Here is a 22,297-nt window from a genome sequence, read left to right as displayed (position 1 = left end):
CAGTATGATTTTAATCACTGCATTACATGCTTGTGTTCCTGACCTACCTTAGCAATGCAAATTTTCATCAACAAAAACACGGAATTCAAAGCAAATTTGAACAGATCACAAATTATTTACAAAAAACAAGACAAAAGGTTGAGTCGATCTTTCCACTAATAAAGAATATTTCTCAAATCGTAATTTCAGTTCCTTGCCAATGAATTTTATTGACTGAAACAATGAGGCTGTATCTCCTACAGCACGTTTTTCTGCAAATTAAAGCCGAAGTTCCACAAAGATGTTAAAACTGGCATAAGCCATCCAAGATGCCAAAGGAGGAAATCCATCCTTTCCATGCTTTGAAATATTTACTCTTTTCCTTCCTTTGTGTCAGCACAAGAGTTTAGAAAGCTGGACACTAAAGCAAAACACATTAAGTCAATTTAGGAAAGAAAAGCCATGTAATAAAGAGGAAAAACTCTCAGGGTCACTGCTCAGGTCATGCTACCCTAGCATGGCACTGCCAGCTTTAAGTGTTGCAGAACTGTGATTTTACTTCTGCAATCGGAATCAGTTAAAACAGGAAGAACTAAACAACATCTACAACTCTTTGAACTCGCTTTAGGTCTATTCTTCATCACTACTGCATCCTTCCTACCATTCATAAAAACTCTCGCGCTAACAACAATTCTCAGCTTAAAGACCTCGTGAGCTTTTACGTTTGTTCCGAGGCACGAAATCAAACACAGTCAAACGATGGGCTTCATGGCATTACACTGCTGGCACCTCCCCAGTCAGATATATTGACTTTCCCTATGCACTAGCTTAAACCTTTAAATCATGCTCAGGCTTGACTGATATCCAAGTCAGCGCTGATCTGTTCCTCCAGTATGTTTTTTTCTGAGGCTTTGCATCAGGTCACTCAGTAAATTTTAGATTATTTGCTTTTACAAAGGATCAAGGTTCAATGCACTCACTTTCCAGCTTAGGCTAACCTAATTGGGAAGAGATCCAGGGGCATTAAAATCTAATGAGTTTGAGTATTTCAATAGGCTATTATAAAACACAATGAAACACAGCTAGCACAAGTTCTTTGCAAGTACATATTTACATCCCGTGCCTTAAGTTTAAATTTAGTTATTTACTTCTATGGCTTTGTTGCTATGTTTACAATTAGATTACAACAGCAAAGTAAAGAACTTTAATTTTACCAAAGATTATCTCACCTTGTCCACTCCTGCACTTAAAATGAAGTTTCCTTTCTTGTTCCACTTCAGGGCAAATATTGGACCTTTATGTTGACCTAAGGTGCTGGCAAGATTACCTGAAAATTTATATTGATATAAATACATTAAAAAAATAAAAAGCTGAGTTGTGAGCCACAATACAGGAAATATACTGAAAATTATGAAATATATCGCTTACCATCTTTAGTCCATATCCTTGCAAAGCCATCGTAAGACCCAGTTGCTAGAAGCGTACCTTCACTCTGCCAGCAAAAAGGTTATTTATTTAATTTTACTACACAATTCAAGGCTAAGGAGCACAACGCAAAGTTCAAGTGGAAGACATCTGTGTAAAATTGATGACATTTATTACACAGATGACAACTATCAAAAAGAAGTACCCAAAGTATAATCACAAGGCAACTCAAAATGAGATATGCCTCTGGAGCGGTAAGGGAAGATGCACAGTTAAGACTTTGACTATGTAAAATTACAGGCATGGTTTTCCCAGTGTAGTGTTTGTGCAGTCATTTCTACTCACGTTCCAATCTAGGGATGTCACATCTTTGTTGCTTGGTACGTCCTGCCCTCCTTCTCGTATACAGTGTCGAAGTACCAGCTGCGTAGAGCCGCTTGTGCTGTTCTCACTGAGGTTCCATATCCGTGCTGTTGAATCTCCAGATCTGCAAAGCAGTTAGGAGGATGTAACCCCTTTCTCTCAGTTCACTTCATTTCAAAGCACTTTCCTTTCTAAGCAGTGAATGTTGTGATATTTGAAACAGAGAGTGTAGAGACTGCTATTCTTTCAACTTGCTCCCATAAACAAACAAAAAGTACACCAATGACCATCAATGTCCTGTAAAATTGTGGTTAATGCACATACCCTGAGGCCAAAAGGTCACTAACGGGATTCCAGGCACAGATGAATACTTCAGATTCATGGCCACGCAGCACCACTGCTTTGTTAGGAGGGATTTCAACATCGCCATCTACTTCCATCATATCTGTGTGATTATCTGCATTACGGGAAACAACAGTAGAGAGGAGGCAGACTTCAATATTTTGGACTTACGCATTTTAACTGCTGTGTAATTAAGACTCTTTTGGAATGAGCACAATTAGCTCAGTGTACACCGACCAAAATCTGACACAGCTGTTAGGTTCCTTTATTTTTCAAGCACCAATTCATGAAGTACAGTGAACAGAAAGGGGTTTAAAAAAACAACAAAAACCAAACAAGAAAGAAATTGCACTTGCAAACCTCAGGATCCAAAAAGACTTCATTCTGAAACTCTACAAAATAATTTTTGGCCTGATATACCATGCTGAAAAATAAACTCAAAGTTTCTCATGCACTACATTGCTTGATATGACAAGCTACAAGTCCATCTCCTGCTTTAAAAAGATGTCTATGACAGGTTAGTCTCCAAACAATCTCTCTTCTCTGAATTGAACTCAAACAGGTTTTCAATCTACGCTTCAGACGCCTCACTTCCCAAATGGCTTTGATTAATATAATAACATTTGGTGATACGGTAAACTGATAACGCAGCTTCTTCAACTGCGTTGGCAATTACTGCGAAATTGTGGCAATGTGCAGCTTTTTGTGTGGAAGTGATGCTGAATTCATTTTGTTCTGCAAATCGCACTGGGGGTAATTCAACTGACAAAACAGTTTTCTTGCCAGCCACCATCAATCATTTTCTATTATTAAAATAAATTCACACCGAGGACGAACGCCGAATACAAAAAATGCTGAGCAGTTCACCTGCTCCGTATTTATTCACCGTGATTAAACAAACTATTTCACATTTATGGCTTAATTTAACATTAAGGGTTTCTGTGCCTGTTTGCACGTGTGAGAAAACAGAAAAAGCCATTTAGAACACGAGTATTTCTCAATTGGCATCCCATACAAAACACTTCCATTCAAGAGAAATGATGCCAGTCTAGTTCGGTGTGCAGCCAGCAGGGGTTGCTGGTACACCACATTTACAGTAGCTGAGATCTATAAGTGCACTCATTCCAGTTCACAGCTAACGAGCAAATGCTCTTATGAGATTTGTAAACGAAAGTATCAAAGTGGAGAGCTTATTTAAGCCAAAGATTCTATTTCCAAGTTTATTTATCATATGTAATAATGAATAAAACAGTAAAATCCAGCTGTAAAATGCAAAGCTCGCACGTGGCCTTTTCCTCAGGAGCTGCTATAGCAAAAGCAGACTTTGGGAAAGCTCATTTCTAAAATATCACTTTAATGTCCTACCCAAACTTGTGTGTAACAGACCGACTGCAAACTATGATCCTTTGGATGGCGATGATAAATCAAACTCACCTGTTTCCCCAATCAAACTGTGAAATTTAATAAACTGATGCACAAACAAAACTGGCAAGCAGCTGCATCAAACAATCCTGCACAATGAACCATGGAAACTGGTACTGATAAAGGAGACGAAGGACATGGGATTTATCTTGGCAACTGCCATCTGAGCATGGCAAGGGATCAGTCCAGCACAAAATGAGCCCCAGATCCCTGACTCCCTGAGTTAGCAGCACCTGCCGAAAGCAGTGCTCGCTGCAGCACTGCAAGCAGTAAATACTCTTTTGACCAGCAAAGGGCAAGCAGAATCCTGTCCCTGTTCCTTGCACAGGGCTCGAGGTTGAGGAGGTGCAATGTTTAAAGAACTGTCTGCTTTTTACTCAGGGCTTTGTGAAAAATTTTCAGCTGATAGGAGCAGAACTAGATGTGAAACTATCAAAGGTATGTTTGGAGTGAATGAATTCCTAAGTTCTTATCTCCTGCAACTCCTAACACCAAAGCACGGACAGTCAAATGTGACGCACTTAAAAGCAAACACTGTCTGCAAGATGAAGGGTCACTAACATCTTTACACACTTATCTCATTCTCTGCTAGCTAATATTAAGGCACACAAACACATTATATGATAAACAACAAGGAAATGATATCACATATTAAGTTCACTTCTGTCTCAACTTACTTGCTATAGTATGTGCTCCATTCTCTTCCCCGTTTGCAGTATTCTCACCATTTTTTGCTGATCCCTGTTGGTTTGTTGCAGCTGCAGCTGCAGCAGCTGCTGCCTGCTGTTGTGCAAGTTTATCTCTGTAGGCCTGCTGTCTTGTCTGTACCACATCAGGCATCACTGCATCTATCAGTGAGAGAGACTCTATCGGCCTACCATCAAACAAGGTACCATCCTAATTACAGCAGAGGGAAAGAGCACACAAAAAAAAACACAAAACAACACCAAATACGGATTAGCATCATTGGCAAAAACTCCGAGAAGAACACAAGTAAAAGTTCTAATGTAATACAATAAAAAAGCAACAGTTTACAAATGGTGAAAGAATTAATTTCTCAGCATTTTTGTGGTTAGATTTGGAACTTTACTCTGAAGTGAGGTGGCCACTATAAGTATGCAAAAAAGCCACTGCAGGCCCCTCTGGCAGAGGTTCTGGAATTACAAGTTACACGCTCCAAGTTTGCTAAGTTGTCTGCTGGAAGAAGAAATATCTGTATCTATCTATAAATACCATTTCAAACACGAGCAGCCGCAACAAAATCTAATGATCTGTTTGAAAAGCTGCAAACATTTCAAGTCAGGTCACTGGCTGGTGCAGTTATTCTATCTCATTTGACTAAGACTTTCCATAAACACTTTATCCAGAGTTCACCAGTTTTCTGCCTTTTTTTTTTTTCCTTTCTTTCTTTCTTTTTTTTTTTAAACAGTCCTGGCATACTTTCAAACAACAAGGAAGAATTTTATCCTGAAATGGACACGACCTAGTTAAAAATACACTTATACATGTGCTAGGGCTTTGTAAGGATCTATTTTTAAGACCTAGAAGGATTCCTTGTGATAAATATAGGGTCTCCTTCTTCTATTCCAGTCACTTGGTTTATTTTTCCGAGGTATCCTAAGCGAAAAGATTTGCCTCACTGGGACTATGAAAATAATACGTTAGGAAAAGATGTAAGGGAGACTGGAAAGATAGCAGAATTAGTGAAAAATTGTTCCTTATCCAACACAAGTGACACAGACAGACAGGCTGTTAACCTCTCAGGCATAAATGAGAATGGAAATCAAGAGTGAATATCTGCACTATCAGGCAGGAAGATGCACAGTTTTCTGTACTGCTGGAATAACCATCTGAACGTTAAATTCAATGGATCCTGCTCAAGATGAATCAGGCAGCGGAGGCAAGAAAGCAAACTGTCATAAACCTCCATCCTCCCTGCCACAAACTGAAACCTTTCCTCTATTTGGAAATCTTCCCGTTGGCTTTCATTACATCAACACAACAACATGTCACCCACAGGAAAGTTGCAGCACATCTAAAGTCTACAAAAACAAGTAAAAGGTTACTCGTCTCTATAATTATTTTATTACACTTTTCTGGATTTACTGCAACATTATATTAGGGTAAAAACTCTACAGACAACGGACCTTTAAGCAGTGAGCCAGAACACCATGCCTGGTGTTGTGTGGCTGCACGGGGAAGAACCCCTACCCAGTTATGCCACTCCATTCTGGTTCCACCACTGGAGTCGTGGTGAACACCAGCAGTGAGGAATCTGAAGTAAAAGTAAATAAATAGGATACAAAAAAAGTTAAGAAAAAACACTGAGCATTCAAACTTAATCCAAACAAGGAAGTAATGCTCCTGTAGGGAATTCTTACTTACCTCATTAATACTGACTTCTGCCTCTACATACTGCAGACCTTTCTGGATGATGGAAATCAAAGCAGCTGGTGGCACCAGAGCACCATTTATATTGGACTGGCTGATATGGCTCTCTATACCAAAGGTAAATGCTGAATGGGAAAACCCTAAATAAAAGCAAAACCATGAACATTTACTTAGAGATAATACTATTTGCCAGAGTAGTGCAAGATCTGTATACAAATCTAAGTTATAGAAACTTAGAGCACATTTAAAAAAATGAAAAACACAACATTTCTGTTTCCCACGTTTCCTATTTAAAATGTACAGAAGGACAAACCTAAGTTTATATAAAAGCACAGCAATTGATTTTATCACTGGTAAAACACTCGTGTGTGAAAATATATAAAAAGATAAAATATAGAATAGGCAACAGCATTTAAACAGATTGCTAAGTTAGTAATCTCACTGATTTGTTATCCATGAAAATAAAATGAACCCATATCTAGAACAGAATTAACTGCACGGTATGATGCTGTCACAACTGTGACCGTTTGGGCCCTGATTAAGAAGTGACAGGCATGATGTGGTGCAGACACTGGGAGCCGTTTGTTATTTATTAGCCCTGAAAAGTGAACTTAACCTAGAGAAAAGTATTTGCTTCAGCAATCACTGACACTTTTTCTTAAGCTACTCCTTCTGCCTTTTGCTGTCAGATAACTAAGAAGCTGCCTGCAAACTTTCAAATGAAGATAAAGCAATTTTAAAATTTGGCTTCTGTGACTAAAGCAACTGGAATGAGAATGTGTGATGGCTCTCTGCACACTCAGGTGAAACAATGAGTTCCTTCTATCTTATGACAAGCAGAGACTGAAACGCTTTGCCATCCATCACAGTTTCTGGTGCTTCCTCGTCTCAGTTTGAGAAGTTGATAAGCAGTGGACAGATGTTGCATCAGAGTCCACCAGCTTGGAAGGAAAGCTGTACACGCTAAAGACACAAAGGCTCTTGGGTAGAAAAAGAAGTACCACAGCTGCAGGTAAGAACTCAACCAAAGCAAAGAAGAAACAAGTAAACAAAAAACCCCACAAACACACACCTACAAGAAGAACATAACTGGTTACTGACACCCGAATGGGAATATAAGAAGAGAGAAATACTTCTAACCCTTGGAATTATCTATGACATTATTTTCCAAAGCCAATCATCTATTCTATGCCATTTTTGTAAGAGGTTGAGCCCCTCTCATCACCAGGTCAGGGCCAGTGGGAACGTGCTAAGATAAGATTTGATAAAATACAAGGAATCTGAGAAGCTGACAATAAAGCCTGTTAAACTACATGTGTAAAACTGGAGCAAAGGATTCCACCCAGCCAGTTTTTTTTCTTCCTACTACTGTTCATGAATTCTTTTCTTCACACAAACCTAATCAATCTCAACAGTTACCCAGGAAAAACTCACCTAAAGGAGTCTGACTTCACCAAATTTAATTTTATCATCTACCTGATTTGATGATGCATAACCATGAGACAAGTCTTCAAGAAGCCTGAAGCCCCCCCATCAACAAATAGTAATGAAAAAGAATTACCATTAAATGTTGGAACAGCAAGGTAACATACGAACATTCCTTGCATTGTCACCATAAGGCCTAAGGGCAGACTTCTTTCATGTGTTGTTAAGACCATATACTGCCCTGCCAGCTGACAATCATCATTGGTTCATACACTGGGGCATGCCCTGATTTCCAGTTAAATGTGTGCTCTAAATGCAGACTGCTTTAAGCAATCAATATCACAGCTGTGAGTAAAAGCTAATGTTGTTTCTACTCTTAGTTTCAAGAGCAAACACCACTACAAAATGCCCTGCAGCCATATCATCACATCTAGAAACTCCAACCTGCAACCCAAACTGCTGCTCTTTTGGAAGCTTTTAAAAGTATGCTAAGGGATGGCTACGTTATTCCTACTCATCTTGTACAGATGTCTGCAGTCAGTTTGGATTAGTACAGCAAAAGTTTCTAGATGTGTTTGACAATATTCACCCTTGTTTAGCTGTTACCCCTGAGAAGGAGGAGACTTTGGCTTAGCCATACACTGAAGGATGAAACTAGTTTTTCCTTTGAAATACAGCAGCATCTTCCCTACCCACAGCCACACTCAGGCAAGGAACGTGGTCATGCAACTTCAGCTCACAGGAGCACCAGCATGAGAACTTCAAGGCAGAGCAGAAAATAACTTTTTGTGGATGCCATCCTTCTTCCTCCCCCCCTTCCTTATCAAGGAGCCCCAAAGAATATAGCGTGAAGTGTTGCTGTGATCCTGTAGCTGAATAAGATCTTCAGGAAAATGCATTTCTAGTAATCGAGTGAGTCCTTGGTTGACTGCCATCTGAAATCTCCAAATGACTAAATCTGATTAAGTTACAGAAGGTAACTTGGCAGGAATTCATCCTCTTGTTGAGAAGAAACACCACGGAACAGTTCAGACAGAAGCACATGCCTACTGGCAAAACAATTAACTGAGTTTGCATTTGCTCAAGTCATTTGCAGATGAAAACGAAATAAATTAAACAGTGTTAAAACAACCATAATTGAAAAAACTCACCTGACTCTTGTAAGTATCTATAAACCAGGAAGTTAACCTCATCACTGCTTATACTCATCTTTATTCCCAGTTAAACCATGAGGTCACAACAAAGGACACAACCCTAAAAATAAGAAAAGTAGGTCAATTACACATTTTTTAGGAATTATAACATATTTCTCAGCAAATGCTGTATATCTACAAATGAAGTAGCTCCCTGGCAGCACAGTCAATGATTTTGTTTGATAATGTAAGTCTACCACAGTCATTAAAATGTCATTTCTCTCTTAGCAACGTTAAGGTCAGTAAATTAAATACTGAAGGGCCACACTCGCAGATGATGTAAATTGAAATGGACTGGGGAAGTATTCAACAATCAAGTGAGTTTCACCTAATCAACATTACTGCTATAAAACACACTTCTTTCAACATCTGCATAAGGATGACTTTGGGATTCACGCTGCATCTCACTTCAATGTTCAGGTATTTCTGCTCCAGTTGGAGGTACAGACTACAGCACTGTATACATTCAAACCAAACCCAACTACTTCCACCAAAAATCAGAGAACATCTCAGCCGTGTACTTACGCTCTGCAAACGTAATCTTTAAAATTACAGGTGAAGTTTAAACAGAGCATGTCAATAATGCTACTGTGCGGCTTTCATCACTGATTACAAATATTCAGGGATACAAACACACATATATATGTATATGTATATATACAACATTTTTTTCCCCCAGGTTTTATTAAGAGTAAATATTTAGCAAGGCAAATAATGCATCAAAATATTTATACTTTGGATGACAGATTTTAAATATAAAGCAAGAGCAGGATTTAAAACATCAAGTAAAGACAGAATACAGTATCTCTTCTTCCTTAAGCCTCACTCTTGAGAACATTCCCATGACTTCTGAATGCTCAAAAATGAACGTCTTGTTTTCTATAACATCACGTAAATAAGAAACACGAGCTTCCAGAACAGAGCATGAAATAACATCCACCTCCCGCTCATAATAAGTGCAGACCTTCAAGTGCTTTGCTCGGATGCCCCCATTATTTACATCTTTGGAACTCATGTCAGAGAAGGTATCCTACAGATACTGGACAAGGCTTAACCTGAATCCAGTATTTAAACAAATCAGGACACAGAAGGACTGGAGTGCAGGTTTTCTTGTGTGGTTCAGAGCATCAAGTTAACTACTTCCAGCTACGTGGATTCACCTCTGCTCTCTAGGTGGTAAAGCTATGAACAAAGCAGTAAGCAGCAAGTAAAAGATGATTTGCATTACAAGTCTGACAAGTAGAAAAAGGTTTCACATATTCTTTCTAGGCACTTTTTCCTAGCAAGACTTCCTAAAAAGATTAGAAAAAATAACCACGGTGTCTCTCTGGCCATATAACTTCTGAATTTCATCAACCTAATTCAAACAAATAGGGCAATGTGAAAAGCTTTCACAAATGTGACTTTTCAACAAGTCCCGTAGTGTTGGCAGCTGAACAGAGCGAAGTGACCCAATTAAACTCCCCAGAAACAGGGGCTACATGATGAACCCAGACAGCAAAGGGGTCAGTGGGACCCAGGTGGGAGGGCTGGGGTTGTTGTGCATGGGAGGCAGGGAGCTGTGAACGATTCTGGATATGGCCACAGAAACCCAGGATATGGGCATTCCTGCACTTACAGAGGTCATGGTAGGGGACAGAAGAAAATGCTTTCAGTTTCTTCAGACAATAAATAAAAATGAAGAGCTACATAAAACCTTCTCATCTCAATTTAAGGAAAAAATAATGGTTCCAGTACAGCCTCTTGTTAACGCAGCTCAGCTTCCAAAAGTACATCAACACTATCCTTGCACTGCCCATCCACAGCCGCTGGATGTACAACATGCACCTAACAAATAACAACATACATTGAGGAATGGCTCATTAACTGTGCAAAATGAGCATCATTTTCAGCCATTTCATGCATCGACAACCAGATACAACACATGCAGCACCAAACACTGATTCAATCAGCTGTATTTGTGGTCAAACCTGGAACAAATCATCCTCAACGTCTGCTCATTGCAGGAAAGTTCTAAAGAGAAGGAACAACATCCTCCAGAAAAAGCAGTAATTTGATTTAAAGAGTCTTGTCAAGATGCCTTTTCACATCATACACGCAAATGGCAGGGTTTGTTTCATGAGTCTGCTACTGATTTTTAACACCTCACTGCATCATCCCAAAAGATGGATCAAAATACAAGAACTGGATATAAGCGCTATTTGCTACATAGGGAAGATGTGTATTATTAATACAAAACAGACTCCCCACTGAAAGCAGTGCTGCTGAAATGTCACAGATTTACCTGCCACACGTTACGCAGCTGGATAACCAAAGAAAAAAAACCCAACGTTTTGCTTGGCTGTCAGAAGTGCTACTCACCCTGCCCGAGTCAAATGAGTGTAATTTTTCAAGGCTGGCTCAAAGTGTTTCTAAGCAAGCTGTGGCAAGGTAAGGACGAGCTTGGAAATGCACAGCTCCCGGCTGCCAAGAGGTGGCAGTGCAGCACTGGCTTTGCAATGGTAACAACTCCAAAAAAACGCAGAAATGTGTTGAATAAATACACAGCTTTCCTGGTGAGGGCACGAAAACGAAAAGGCTGCGAAAGTTTCCTTGAAATAAATAAATAAATAAATATAAAGATACTGCTTTACCCCTTTTTTTTCCCAGTGCATGTCTCAATCTGAGAGGTTTTTGTGGTGCTCCATTCTCAGCATGGCTCACCCGCTGCACACCCGGGGGAAGCCAGGAGCTGTGTAAGGAACACACAGAACCAAACAACTCTCCCTGCCACCCCCGAAGGGAAAATGCAGCAGCAATACAGATAGGAAGGGATTCCATCATTCTTTCCCACTGCCACGCTTCCAGCTGGTGCCAACCTTAGCAAGGCGCCTGCAGGATCTGGTCTGACCTCCATCCCATCCCCCACGGACTGAGTTTTTCCGTGGCAGCTCTGGGGAAAGCACAGCAGCCACAAGGCCCAAGCCCTCACCCACATCCTCTGCAGTGCAGTCCAACCACAGACACAACGGCCTCCCCATCAGCTCCTGGTGGCCCTATGTCCACCTCAGCATGTTTCTCAGGCTCTGTTTTAACCCACACACACCACAGCCATGCTCAGCAATGCCAGCGTTGCAATGGTAGAGAACTGTGCTCTTTCCCTATGGCACCTCAAACCACTGGGCCGCAGACACTGGCAGGATGATCAATCAATACAATACTGAAGTATCTCAGGACATCATCAATTTAGCAGGCATATAACACACCAGACACAAAATAAAAGCCAACTGCCTATACTTACGGTGGCCTTAAGATCCAGGCACAAGCCCAGTGTGTCACATAGCAGTAAGAACCTGAAAAGATGCACTCCTGTGCTTTTGACAAATTCACCTGACTCAACCAAGCGATGAATCGATGGCTGGAGTCAAAGTCATTCAGAAACTGTTCTTTCAAAGGAAATTAGGTTTCTCATCTCAGAGCCCGCACACCAACTGCATCTCAGCTTCTGCTCAGCAAAAAACGTGCCTGTACTTTACAACATGACAACTGTGACTCCGAAACAGCAGCATGCAGCAGTTAGTGCCACCTCCTGTCCTCAAGGACCATCCATGTTCTTTCATACTTGGTGTGGCACTTGCAAGTAGAACCCATCCTAGAGAAATCAAGTTCCACTAACACAAAAACTGGATCTACAGCCTGATGGGCACCCAGCAGTACCAATCTGATTGCATTTCTGACAAATTATTATTCTACCATACATGTTTATGCTAGCTTTGTACTCTTATTCCAGGTTCACGCCAAATGCTAGAGAACAGATGCTGCTTGATATGGCTCCTTGCCTAATAGCTTTTCTGTGCTTTAAGAAAAAAGAAACAGCACAAAAAAAACTTGAACTGGCAGAGGAAGTTTATACATCAGATTAGCACTCTGTGACTCTTCATTACCGTTTTATAATATATAGAAGATTTACTACAGTTCAGATTTACTCCTTCATCCAGCAACAGCTTAAGAAGGAATCCTGCAACGTGAGGTGGGCTATAACACGTCCTCATTAGGTAGGATAACAGAACTGCCCGGCAAGCTGCTCTGAACAGCAATTCCCCAAACATATCAACCATCAGCACGATACCAATACGATATGTTAAAGGGGACAGCTAATGCTCTGGGCAGCTCTGAGAAGGGTCTTCCAAGGTCTTCCCCAAGACGTGGCTGCTCCACACTGTTTCCAAACTGAGCGAGAAGTGTTCCAAGGAGTTTTATAGATAGAACTGTTTAGAAACTGTCTGTAATGAACAATTTGTACGAACAAACTGGCAAATCCTGCATTTCAAACATACAGTACACAGTACACAGCCAATGCTGTATGCGCTTCAGTGTATCAACTGATCAAATTCATTTCATTTCACTCAAAATTAATGCTTTCTAATGCTTAAAAAGAAGGACAAAATCCCATCTTTTTAACTATTTTAACTCAATTGCTTTAAGGAATCCCAGTCATTCCTTCACGCCTTCCTTCGAGGAACAGGGCCCACTGCTGGGCACAACACAAATCACGCCTTACTGAGATCCTCCATCTATCTGAGAAATCTGCAATTAGGAATTCTTACCAACTTTTTTTATTTAAATATTTCTAAAATTACACACATTCACTTTTTATTTTTTTATTAATATATCCTAAAATGAATGCTATCTTATTTTCAGCATATTTTTATGTGTTTTTATACTGCTGTCTTTCCGTGCCTTTGGGTTTGAGCTGTTAAGGCTCATTCTATGTCAAATGTGAACCTCCACGAAAAACTAACTGTAATTCTACCTCATGAACCTTCATAGTGATTTACCGTAAGGTCAAGCTTTGCTGGTTTTCCTTGCAGCAATTTAAGAGATGCTTCTCAGGTTTATCTTACAAACCTACCGCTTTGTTTTTACTTACCATCTCAGGAATACGGCTTCATTGCCAAATACTAACATAAATAAATACATTTTCCTTCCCTCATCTGAATTGTTTTCCTTAGCTCAGGCAATAAATATTTGTATTCTGTGCTTCATCTTTAGTGACCTAATTTATGGCAACAGTCTCTGTCTTTCTGTGCCAATTTGAGAGTATGAAGCATACAAGATGACAAAGCCAGTCTGCAATTTTCTGAAGAAAAAGAACTGCAACCCTGAAAGGAAAAAAAAAAAACACCAACAATAAAAACCACCCAAAACCTTCACTAAAAATAACAGTTACTGTCTACTTATCTGAGCGCTCAGTCCCCAGGAACACCAAGCACAGTCCTGAGCGCTATTACAAAATAAGCTGCAGATGAAACCTATTTGCTGCTTTTGCCTAGAGCAAAGTAGTATTTAATTACTGAACTATGAATCTCCTCCCCAAAGTCATATGCTACGTGACCCAGGGGGCTGGGATCCTGGCTGTGAAAGCAGAGACCAGTGACGGTGTATTCAGTGCCACACTTCTCATGCCCAGGTTCCAAAGCTTCCACGCTCTAGAGTCACACCCAGCTTCCCACACAGCTGTACAGCATCTTATGGTGCTTTGTGGCAGCTATATTTTGTAATTCCCTGCACTGACTTAGGATGGTTCTGCTACTTATGCTTGATATTTGAATACATGCTGTTTGGGTTCAACTTCTTAGGCCACGTCCCTCTAGATAAAGTTACAGTTCTTTAGGAACATCTGATTTAAATAAAGACTCTCGCAATCAACCGCACAGACCCACTCCCGAGGAGGCTCTGTCAAATTATTAAATGGCTTTAATGAGCCCGTGCTGAAATAACAGCCTGCTGGCATTCCCTGGATCTAACATCAGATTTCTGGAACCAAGTGCAAGAAAAAAATGAAAACTGGAATAAGCATTACCTGCTGTGTTGTTGAAAATCCAATGCAATATAACTCTTAACCGTATACCCAGTTCTAAGAGTGCAAATACATGACTACTTACGTCCTGCTCTGCATTAAAGCCCTAGCAAAAAATTAATTATGGATGAATGTGGGAACACACCCATTAATCCTCACTTGGATCAAGCTGTGTAAAAATTTCAGAGAAAATAACTGAATGAGAAGAGCTCTTGAATCAGTCAAAATAAGCCTTATCAAGAGCTTCTGCTGAGACTAAGGGAAGGGAGGGGCTACAGCCAAAAACATCTTCTATTTGTGACTGCTCATCATTGAAAATAAGCACAAGTGCTACGGTCAAACCTTTTTGATCAAGAATATGGAAAAACTGAACAACTGACGCTAAAAATGGAGTTAACGACCTCCGTACTGCGCTAAGTTTGTGCTCACAGCTGATTTATTTTCATTGTCGCTGTTGGAAAACCCAATGAATCCCATGGTCTGCAAGTCTGATCAAGAACATTCCATTTTTTCCAGTGTGTTGTTCCTGATGTTCCCACAATAGATCATTCAGAGCTCTAAGAGACTGTGTCAATTGAGCTGAATGATATGGTCGCCTGCTGGTACATAAATGCAAAGGCAAAGCTGAGGGGGTTTATTTTCAAAACAGGAGACATTGATCCTGTGACAATGTTCCATTACCCTGACTTCATTTCTATTAGAGACAGTGATTACATCTACATCAATTGCTTGAGCTGATGGATATTGGTGCACTAACAGCCACACAGTTTTTCACCACGCTGCTGCAGCTGACCTGCATACCGATGGGTTACAAAGGTTCACCCTGAGCATGAGCTAAAGCTCCTTACTTCTCAGTGCCAACCACTGCAGGGCTTTTTTAGCACACCTCTGTAATTAGTTGATTTTCAACTTACTGTTGCTCTGGAAAACTTATAGGGGCTGTGCAGCCTGCCACTGATCCCATCTGTTCTGAGTAATATGTTTTCATTGTTACCTGATAGTAACTCAACAGCATGGGCATAGAGGATCTCTGCACACCTACAGGAGCATCCCTGTTTGACTAGAGATTTATTCACAAAGGTGTATGGACTCCATTTCCCAATACCATCAGAGCTCCTATCTACTGCACTTGCAATCTTTTTCAAGCTGGTGATCCATCTTCTGGCTTTCATCTCCTGATTTGACACACAATCTTGAGCCTGTGGTGATGTATTTGCCCCGGCTTTCACCTCCTCACCATGCATAGCCTACACTAACTGCTCTCCCGTACTCATCTCCCCGACCACTTTCAAGAGCACTGACTTTATCATCACTTCCTTCTGAAACCTCTCACTCCTCATTCTTTTACTGCTTTTTTGTTACAACAGATGAGTTCCTAACACTTTTCACAATGCAATCTGGTAGTTGAATAAAATTCAATTCATCCTTAACCCCAGTGATACTCATTCCCCCTAAACTCTGTTCATTTTACTTGCCCTTGGCCATTCAGCCTTGTGTCCTCAGCTGTATCCTGGTGCAAAAGCAGCACGTGTAGCACAGGGCAGAGAAGGGCAGCCCTGTGAATCTGACTGGAGTAAAGGATTCACAATGCTGGATGAGTGCCTTCCCCCCCACTACACAACCCCACAAAAGCTCTGGTTTTATCAGGCATAGCACATAACTACTGCAGCAGGGATACATAAATGTGCGATTTGATTAAGGGGGAAAAACAATTAACTAGATGTTCTGCTCTCAAAGCTTGTGAAGAGGGGCTGACCTATTCCAAATGCAAAATAAAGCTGACTTGCTTCCCTGGTTATTAAGCCTAAGTCTTACATGCCTTTCCCATGAGAAAAGAAGTTTCAGAGTTGTGTACTCTGGCAGCAGAACTTGTGGAGAACAACCAGCAAGTGCCTGAAAGCTGCCAATCTTTTCTGGAGGTGGATGTTCTGTTGAGTACCAACAGCTCTGAGCCCACTGCTCCAGCTGAGATGGAAAACCCCTGTGAGAAACAGTAATAACGTGGTGGGGAATGAAAACAAAACAGCGACCTCACAGGAATCCAAGGTCCTTCAATTACATCTTAGTACAATTTCAAGTCTAACAAGAGAAAGCATCACCTCTCAGTTCCAGTGATAAAGAGCAGCTGCTACTTTCTGGAGGGGAAGCGAGAAAGCATGATTTCTGTTTGTTTTTTTTTTCTGCTTGGGACGAAGAAAAAGCAATAAGTGCCTTTCATATAGGAAAACCAATGCATCAATGACATGAGGATGGCAGTGTGCTTTTATAACACCTTCTAACTGCTTGGGACGAGGCCATTATTACTCATGAGTCACAGACTGATGGCAAACAGGTAGATTGGTACTTATGAACGTCAAGAGCAGAAATACAATGTGCTTTAGACACACTTTTCCTGCATTAACCCAGATATTAAACATGCTGAGAACGTAACTGCAGTCAAACAGTGGAATTTGGTATTGAAAATATGTGCCAACACTGATCATATTTAGCGTTCAAAGTTTTCAGCAGCCACAAAACATATCCTAAAGCCTGGAATAAATTAAATGCACGTTGACAAGTTCTTTCTAGCCCCAAGATGTTCACTTATGAGACTTAAAGATATATAACCCATGACTGACTGTAGCATTACGCCTGAATGAAGAGTTTTAAGGAAGGCTTAAGAAAGTTTACCCTCAGATTAAAAACTCAACTCTACTTCCTTGACTCAAACATTTCCACATCCAGCCCAGTCACTAAAGCAGCCTTAAATGAGCCAGTGGGGATACATGGTAAATCACCATCAGGAGCTCAGAAGTTAAGGAAAAGAAAAAGGAAAAACCCTTTTGCCAAAGCAGAAAAAAATACGTTTCTGCAACTAATGGTGAACATTACATATATATAGAAACAACTTGTGAATCGACATTAGATACGTTCATTCCTGCACACCCCCAATAACCCCAGCATTATTAGAGCACTAATCCACAAAGCAAGACGTACTTTCCTCACAATCACTCCACAAATACCACCTACACCACTTTATTTTCATTCCCAAACGGAAGTTTAATGAAACCAAATGCAATAACAGTATTAAATAAGGTGTAAACTGCTGCCGGGTCTTGAAAGCACTCTCATAGTTAGCACGTTTCTGATCAGTTGGACTGCACTGAGCTGCAGTAACAGACCAGATACCAGCGCATGAGTGAGACCAACTGCAGCCACAAGCAAAACAAAGCACATGGTGACTTGTCTATGCTGTGCCTCACTGTCATCAATGAAACCATCCTTTTTTTATCTAGGTTGTAAATATAAAGAAGTAGCATCCTCACACAGAAGCAGACAAAGGGCTGCAGCTGTAGGTCATGCAGATGTAGGCGCAAGGGCACAGAACTGCTTTTGGATGTGCTGGCCCCTTAGAATCGAAAGCAGCAACAGCAGCGTTGGAGCTGGGGGAGGTGGGGATTGCTCAGCAGCTCCATAACCACTGCTCAGACAGAGCACAGCGCAACTAAAAGCCTTGTGACAGCACAAGCACCATATGGTAAGAGACTGACATGAAAGCTCGGGCACTGCCGGGCCACCGTTCTCTCATCATCTCTCTCTCGCTGCTGTCAGCTTCTCTACCACGCACTCTAGAATGGGAGGCAAGGAACTGACTGGCGGAGCAGATGGCCCCGCTCTGCTGCGGGACAGCATGCTGCACATACGGGCAGAGCTGCGCACACCAGACCCTCACTGGGATACACGTCCAACAGAAACACCTCAGCCCTGGGAGCCGTGCACTCAAAGCCTGACTGTGCTCCTACTCAATCTACACTATTTTCAGGCTCTGTGCACCCAACAATGCACACCTTCAGTCCCCGCATCTCCACATTCTACTCTGCACCACATCCTATCACTGTGTAATTTGTCATGAGCAAAAAAAACATTATATAGGCCTTACTGCCATCTTTTTGCATGGAATATCTTAATTTGTATTAGCTCTACCTGTATTCCCATTCAATGAAAAACTTACACCTCCAAAACCAATCCCCCCTTCCTATCTCCAGCACTTGCTTCCTTTTTTTCCCCCTCTAAATGAAGGTGAACCAAAGGCCTTCTAGCAAAACGTTAAGAAAAGCAGATATTGTGAGCTGACGTGCCTGTAACACACAGAAAAGACATACACTACAGTCACCGTCCTTGATAAGATTTTCCATACCCTGCAATGCATCCTTTCTTCACTGGGAGCCGTTCCAATATCTGAATCATCAAGAAGAGTCTTTTCTTTCACTAAACACCCTGAAAAATAAAAACAAGCTTCTTTCCTTGTCCTCTGAAAATGGAATCATTTACCTAACAATTAGCCTAAAACTACTGGCAGTGCTGAATGAGTGCCAAGTGCCAATACTTCACTGGTTTTGTTTGTTGTTTTTTGTAAAGTCCTGAGGCATGCTTATGTAAAGGAAGAGATCCTATGAACAAGCCTGCCGTGACACAGCCCCAGATGGCTCCTACAAGTTGCAAAGTCACCTGCATCTCTAGAAGCGATCCTGCTGGTGTTCTCTGAAGATTAAAGGCATGTACCAAATGTTCTTGCTCATTTGGCACTGTACAGAGTGTCTCTGATTAGAAGAATCTGATCACAATGGCAGAGGCACAAAGGAATTTCTACACAATATTATAAGATTTTAAGTTTTTAAGGAGCTCTCTTTTTGCACATCACATATAAAAGCCGTTACAGAGCAGCCTGTTGTGGATGAGGTTAGTTTGGAGGGAAGCATCCTTGAAAGCCATACACAAGCGCTCACAACCAGTGCCTACGCACACAAAAAATGTTAAAATTTAAAACTAATGGTTTTGTTCGGCAGAGACAGGAGTCTACTGAAGAAACGACTGTAAAATTGATTGAAGTCACAAAGGATCCAATTCAGACAAGAAGTTCAAAACCAGGACACTTGTGGCTGCTTAGGCCAACATCAGATAGCTAAACCCATAAGTTTTTCAATTAATCCCCTTTGAAGCAACCAATTCACCTCTCAAGATGCATCATATGTCTGATATGGATTCCCCCGCAGTTAAAAGGCAAACAGCCTCATCTGCTGGTGCTGTTAGAAACACGATCATGGTTTTGTGTTTCACATACAGAGAACACTTTCATTCAGAATAGCTAAACATCAGCAGTGATGGAAACACACCACGGATAACAACTGCAGGCTACTAATATATATACAGCTGAGTAGAAATCAGCTTCAGATTGTCCCACACACAACCTCTGTGCTACCGTTTGTGGAGTTAAGCTGTCACGTTAACTAACGCTAACTCAGATTTAAAGAAATTAGAGAAGACAGCTTTTGGGAAAAGAAATGCAGCATGCTGGGTTATCTTCACCTCATCTCCAACACTGGAGTCCCATGTTTCCACGTGTGAATAATTCTGCTCACCTGTTTCCAGTAACGGCAGTGCTATTTGAAAATAAAGAGATGATGGAGGGGAAGAAGGCCATGTCTCTGCTACATCACATCACACTTCAGTAACAACTGCACTAATTGCCCACAACATTTTGAAGAATCCTCAATATTTTTCAGCCTCCAAAGAGCTCCTTCCCATCATCTTTCATTTCTTACAGTATTTATAAAGCTGCAATGGCTTTACTTTGCAGAATCACCTTTTACTGTTCTTGAGTAATGCTACTCCAAACTTCATGATGCCATTCCTCTCATATAAAACGGACAGCCTTTATTCTTCTACTCCACAATTTAGAAACTAAAGTAAGTCTACATGTGTTATTTGTGTATGCTGAAGGTATTACCTGTTTACAGGGCCAGAAAATATACAGCACAAACGCTACCACACACAAATATCTATGTACCAATCTAACTCAATGACGACAAAACTACCTCAATCTTTACACCCATTCCCTTGCATCCTTTGACTTCCCTAATTTACCACCAGGTAGAACTTTGAAAGACACAAAAAAAAGGTGAGGAGAAAGCAAAAGAAACCAAACAGACAATAAAACCCAATGAAGAACACATCTCCAACACAAATGGGCTTACTACTATTTCTCAGGATGACTAGAGAACCCCATTAAGAAACTCATGCGTACCCCACCTTGCTTTTAGAAGATGGAAAGTAGCCTGTGAAAGTATAGAGAGCAAGGGATCAATCCAGAAGAATATTTAAGCATATTATAGTCCCATTGACTTCAATTCCTTAAGTGATTTTTTGGAGCACAGCCAGTACAACAATGCCTTGCAAGCTCAAGGCCATCAAGAACAGTCAGCAGTTTCCTTCAGTGGGGGTCTGCTTGCAGGGTGAGTTTTCAAAACCAAACTCCTTCTGTCTTTGAGTGCCCTCAATGGATTTAGGACAGCACACGAGGAAGGATAGCAAAAAAAAATTTAAGAGACTGTGATTTAAGGAAAAAAAAAGACATCTGCTCCACCCACAAGACATTTGTTGAATTACAGCATATATTAACAATTGTACAGATACCAATGCAGTATCAGTTATCCACTGCTGCAATAACAAATACTCAATTGTGCTCTTGCACAATACGTAAGCACTGCTGTTGCTAGACCGGTTCAGAATGAATTTTCCCTTTATTAGAAAAAGTAAGGTAATCTGCCCTCCTTTTTAACTCCAGCCACGCAGAAGAGACTAAAGATAAGAAAGTGTGTTTAAGAGAAGTATGCCAAGTCAAGAGCAATGACGGAGGGATTGCAGTTACATACGTTTAAAGCAAACAATTGCAAAATCATGACTGTTAAGCCTAAGAAGTGTGATAACAGCACACGGTCTGGGTGTCTGCCCTCTGAATGCCGTACTCATATTTTCCTCTAGGAAGCAAAGACTTTGGTACTTGAAAACAAAACAAAAAACCCCACACTGTAGCAACAACACAGAAACTTTTGTGCCTCTCCCATTCCTTTCTGAAGTTGATGCACACTGAGGATCCATGTATCACGTATGCATCCAAGATGCTCTGTCAAAAGGTCCAGTTATTAATACATTCTTGCTGTGAACTGATGCGTTATAAAATAACAGCTCTCAAAGTGAATATGGATTTACACATTAGACAGTAACAGCTCCAAAAGGAGCTGTTAAAATACCACTGAATGAATGAACACTTAATATAGAGATTCGGTGGACAGCAAAGACAGATACCTCACAAATACTGTAAATGCATGTAACTGTAATTACTAATTCTGAATCACACCAAATCTTTTGTCGGCTTTCATGAGAAGTAAAAGAGATAAATCATTGAGTGTCCTTACCAGAACTACTCTCTGAAACCCCACAAAATTGTGATGTGGCAGCAGTACAGCCCCTGGTATTACACCACCTGTAACACAAACCATATTATGATAGTTTCTATCAATACTTATTTTAACAGACGATAAAAGGATAAAAGCTATTTTTCTACCAATCTTTTTAGAGAAAGCATTAAAACAACATTCAGTTTCCTGTGGATTATAGTATATTTTTATGGAAGAAAAACAAATAAAAATTAAAGACCATCTTTTCATCACTTACATGGAATGTGCTTTAAAAAAAAATTACAATTTTACTCTCATCTCACTCTTAGTTGATAACAAAACCCTGGCACAGAAAAGGGCATTTACTTCAATACAATTTCTCTTCTTTCTGCCTGTTCATACAGACAAATGGGAAGTTTGAGAGGATCCAGCTTACGAATAGCACAGTACTGATGTGGTGGCTTCATTCAGTCTTAGCCCAAGTATATAGCTCAAATATTTCAGCAATAAGATGACTATAAGAAACACAAGGCCACGGCCAACCCATCCAGTGCTTCTCATAACTGACTACTGCAGAACAAAGTTTAATATCAGCCAATTAAGAAGAGCAGTTCTATGGCAGAATCCTTAGGATACCCTCACAGAGTTAATTTCCACAAGCGACTTCAAAGCTTAACCGCTCCCTAGGACTTAAGTACATT

The 22,297-nt window shown here is 40.6% G+C and overlaps 1 protein-coding gene across 12 annotated transcripts in view; it reads right to left on the bottom strand.

The window, feature by feature from the left end:
* Nucleotides 1-22,297, bottom strand: part of TBL1XR1 (TBL1X receptor 1) — a 148,432-nt gene that overhangs the window by 11,894 nt on the left and 114,241 nt on the right. For 6 of the 12 annotated variants that reach the window (XM_015871581.1, XM_015871583.1, XM_015871582.1 and 3 more), the window contains 8 exons: nucleotides 21,615-21,682; nucleotides 8,499-8,601; nucleotides 5,917-6,062; nucleotides 4,209-4,428; nucleotides 2,092-2,224; nucleotides 1,750-1,891; nucleotides 1,408-1,471; nucleotides 1,209-1,306 (listed from right to left, as the gene is read on the bottom strand). In XM_015871581.1, the coding sequence (XP_015727067.1) occupies nucleotides 1,209-1,306; nucleotides 1,408-1,471; nucleotides 1,750-1,891; nucleotides 2,092-2,224; nucleotides 4,209-4,428; nucleotides 5,917-6,062; nucleotides 8,499-8,556 (861 nt within the window). In that variant the 5' untranslated portion in view covers nucleotides 8,557-8,601; nucleotides 21,615-21,682. Of the gene's footprint in view, nucleotides 1-1,208; nucleotides 1,307-1,407; nucleotides 1,472-1,749; nucleotides 1,892-2,091; nucleotides 2,225-4,208; nucleotides 4,429-5,916; nucleotides 6,063-8,498; nucleotides 8,602-18,556; nucleotides 18,637-21,614; nucleotides 21,683-22,297 lie in introns of all 12 variants that reach the window. The other 6 variants (XM_015871589.1, XM_015871590.1, XM_015871595.2 and 3 more) reach the window with 2 other exon arrangements.

The sequence above is a fragment of the Coturnix japonica genome, chromosome 9, assembly GCF_001577835.2.
Source record: "Coturnix japonica isolate 7356 chromosome 9, Coturnix japonica 2.1, whole genome shotgun sequence".
In the NCBI taxonomy this organism is placed as follows: domain Eukaryota; kingdom Metazoa; phylum Chordata; class Aves; order Galliformes; family Phasianidae; genus Coturnix; species Coturnix japonica.
This window is presented reverse-complemented; position numbering and strand designations above follow the sequence as displayed.